This window comes from Capra hircus, chromosome 21 (assembly GCF_001704415.2).
Source record: "Capra hircus breed San Clemente chromosome 21, ASM170441v1, whole genome shotgun sequence".
Taxonomy (NCBI): domain Eukaryota; kingdom Metazoa; phylum Chordata; class Mammalia; order Artiodactyla; family Bovidae; genus Capra; species Capra hircus.
The window spans coordinates 58,212,957-58,216,703 of NC_030828.1; the positions used below are offsets into that span (position 1 = coordinate 58,212,957).

The window sequence follows — 3,747 nt, forward strand, 5'->3', positions numbered from 1 at the left end:
GTGGATTGCCATTTCCTTCTCCAGGGGACTTTCCTGACCCAGGAATCGAACCCGGGTCTCCCGCATTGCAGGCAAATGGTCGCCAGGGGAGGAACTGGTAAACGCCAGTTCCCCTTCAATTTTCCAGGCACAAAGCGTAGGGACCACTCCTGACCCCATCTCTTCCTCTCGAGGTACCCACTGTAACACTTGGCACACGGCACTGTCCTTGTCCTGGTGGTCTGCTGGTCAGCCTCCCCACAGCATTCTGAGAAAGGCCAGTGTCCTGATCACCTCTGGATGTCCGGTGTCCATTAATGACATTAAGGGCAGAGGGATCTGGGGTCAGTGGCTCTATACGCATCCTAGATACCCCGCATCTCTGCCTACCTAGGAACCTCTGTCAACCCCATCGTTGAGTGTGGCCTCCTAGATGGCTCAGTGGTAAGGAATCCACGTACTAATTCAGGAGACACAGGAGACGCGAGTTTGATCCCTGGGTGGGGAAGATCCCCTGGAGGAGGAACTGGCAACCCACTCCAGTATTCTTGCTTGGGAAACCCTATGGACAGAGAGGCCTGGTGGGCTTTAGTCCAGGTGGTTGCAAAGAATTGGATACAACTGAGCAACCAAGAGAAGGTGATGGCACCCCACTCCAGTACTCTTGCCTGGAAAACCCCATGGATGGAGGAGCCTGGTAGGCTGCAGTCCATGGGGTCGCTAAGAGTCGGACACAACTGAACGACTTCACTTTCACTTTTCACTTTCCTGCATTGGAGAAGGAAATGGCAACCCACTCCAGTGTTCTTGCCTGGAGAATCCCAGGGACGGGGGAGCCTGGTGGGCTGCCGTCTATGGGGTTGCACAGAGTCAGACACGACTGACATGACTTAGCAGCAGCAGCAGCAGAGCAACTAAGCATTCAAGCGTCATTGAGTGAGTGGTAAACTGAGACCCACGGATGGCCCACGGATGGCCCATGAATAGCCCTGGGTTATACAGCCCATGCTCTGTAAGATGGGGACCAATGAGAGCCTCCTGCCAAGTGATACTGTGCTTGATCAGCTGGCCACCCCACTCTGCCCCCCACCAGAAGACAGGTTGGGAGTGTGGTGGTTCAGTCGCTAAGTCGCTAAGACTCTGCAACGCCATGGACTGTAGCCCATTAGGCTCCTCTGTCCATGGGATTTCCCAGGCAAGAATGCTGGAGTGGGTTGCCATATCCTTTTTCCAGGGGATCTTCCCGACCCCAGGGATTGCACTCATGTCTCCTGCATTGGCAGGTGGATTCTTTACCACTGAGTCACCGGGAAAGCCCTTCAGGTTGGGAGAATGGGGAGGAATTGAAACTTCCAGTTCACAACTCACAGCCCCCCAGGGCTGCAAGGAGTAAAGACAGGGAGTTACATCTGCAGGTGATCTTTATTTCTCATGCTTCTCTGGCTCGAGTGGGGGTTTTGGAGGTTCGACTTGGGGTACATTTTCTCCTGGCTGCTCCCCTGCAGGTCTGGGTCCACCTGGAGGAGGGGAAGGAGGTGCCCTTCTGGCCCCTCCAAGCAAAGCCCCAAAAGCTGATCCAACGGAGCCCAGGAGGATGTTGGATGATGTGGAGAGTCCAGCTGCCCCTGTTGGGAGAGAAAAAGGGTGAGCGCAGGATGGGTGCAGTGCCGAGTGGCTGGGACCCCCTCAGAAGGCCTGAGGCTCAGAGATGCCATGTGGATGCCTCCTCTAGGTCCTGAATCCCCCAGGGCTCTGCTTTGGACAGAGGGAGCTAGAGGTGGCTGGAAGAGAGAGAGAAGGGGATGAAGAGAGAGAGTCAGCCACAGACCCCAAGAGCGACAGGTCCCACTGAGGCTGAGAGGGGAGGGGATCTGCCTAGGCCACTCAGGGGTCAGATTTTGGCAGGGCTAGACCCAGAGCCCACGCTTCCCTGGTGGCTCCGTGGTAAAGAACCTGCCAATGCAGGAGACGTGGTTTGATTCCTGGGTTGGGAAGATCCACTGGAGAAGGAGATGGCAACCCACTCTGGCATTCTTGCCTGAGAAATCCCAAGGACAGAGGAGCCTGGTGGGCTACAGTCCATGGGGCACAAACAGCTGGACACGACTTAGCGACTAAACAACAAAAACAAAGACCTAGAGCCCAGCCATCACAAACCCTGGGACCCTCCCTTCTTCTCTTTCCCAGGACCCGCTCACCCCTCCACTCCTGCCTGCAAGGCAAACCCAGGACTCGGAGAACAGTGAGGGAGAGACGAAGAACCAGGGACCTTGAGGACCAGGAAACTGGAGGGGAGGGACCGGCCCTCCCGCAGGCTTAGCCTGGGGCCGACACTTGTGCTGGTCGGACCCTCCTCCCCTCTGTTCCTCCCGCCCCTCACCCGGCCCAGCCCCTTACCCACGGACTGGAGAGTGGCCACCAGACTGCCGGCGGCAACTCCGCCCCCATTGGCCACGGCGGCCGCTGACATCATCTTGGCCGCTAAGGAGGAGGCGGCGATTCCAGCCCCCGTGAAGCCCACTGCGCCCAGCACCGCGGGCACCGCCGCCACCGCCAGGGCTGCAGGGAGAGAGGAGCTTTGGGGTCGGGGGCATGGGCTGAGGGGAGTGGACCCCCCTTTAGGAATCCTTGACAGTTTCTGGGGACTGTCTGCTTGGAGCAGACGGGAGACAGCCGCTTGGAGAAATGTCCCAAGGTTAAAAAAAAAAAAAAAAAAGGTATGGGAGCGGGGCTGTGGAGCCAGCTAGGGACAGTAGTTTAGGGGAGGCACCTATTTGAGTCTCCAACTTGCAGTGTGGCGACGGGGAAGTCACCACCCCTTCCTGGGCTTCAGGTCTGCGTGCGTGTGTGTGCGTGCGTGTGTATGTCAGTGTGGGGGTGAAATAAACAAATAAACCACTGCTGGTTTTAGCAGCAAATACCCTTTCAAATGAAACCTTCTCTACATGCTCTTTACATATAAGGACTAGAGGAGCAGCTACGTGGGGGATCACGGGGTCCTCTTCCTAGGGAGCACCGCTCTTGGTCCCTAGCAGTCACCCCAGCGGCTCCAGGAGTGGAGGGGAGCGCCCCTTTTCTAAGGCCTCCCGTCCATCCCCGGACCGGAGCCAGGTGAAGGCTTGGCGACGCAGGGATGCAGGGATGCAGGGATGCAGGGAAGTCACCTCCTCCGATCGCAGCGGCCGCCGCTCGTTCTTGAGAGAGAGGAGAGAGAGTTGGTTGAAGTATTGAGGGAAAGAAGCGAGTCCTCTGGCCCTTGGTGGGTTGGGGTCTGGGAGGGCCGCCCCCTGCCCAGGACGTCCCCTGATGGGAAGGAGAAACTCACTTATCATGGCGATGCCCTCTTCGCAGCAGCTGAGCTCAGGAAATGACTAAGATCCAGGAGGTGCTGTGACTGTCCGAGGAACCAATGGGGAAGCATTCTGCCCCTCGCAGCCTCTCTGCCCCAATTAGACTCTGCTGCTGCTGCTAAGTCGCTTCAGTCGCGTCCGACTCTGTGTGACCCCATAGACGGCAGCCCACCAGTCTCCCCCGTCCCTGGGATTCTCCAGGCAAGAACACTGGAGTGGGTTGCCAGGAAAGCACATTCTGCTCTCCTGCTCGCCCGCCCCCACCCGCTTCCCATCCCTACACCCGGGTCTTACTCGCCCGCCCCCCACCTTCACCCCACTGGTCCTTCTCTTCACCTGCCCCTCTCCTCCGGCTCTCTTCTACCCACCGGTGGTTGCCCCCCGCCAGAATGGGTTTCTCTCTTGTTTGGTGGCCCCA

General features: G+C 58.0%; 1 protein-coding gene across 1 annotated transcript; it reads right to left on the bottom strand.

Moving 5' to 3' along the window:
- On the bottom strand, positions 1,383 to 3,461 carry LOC102170918 (interferon alpha-inducible protein 27-like protein 2). Its single transcript, XM_005695347.3, has 4 exons — positions 3,305 to 3,461; positions 3,144 to 3,173; positions 2,377 to 2,538; positions 1,383 to 1,604 (listed from the first exon to the last, which is right to left on the bottom strand). Exons 1-4 carry the CDS (start codon positions 3,309 to 3,311, stop codon positions 1,402 to 1,404), a joined length of 402 nt encoding a protein of 133 aa, XP_005695404.2. The 5' UTR covers positions 3,312 to 3,461; the 3' UTR covers positions 1,383 to 1,401.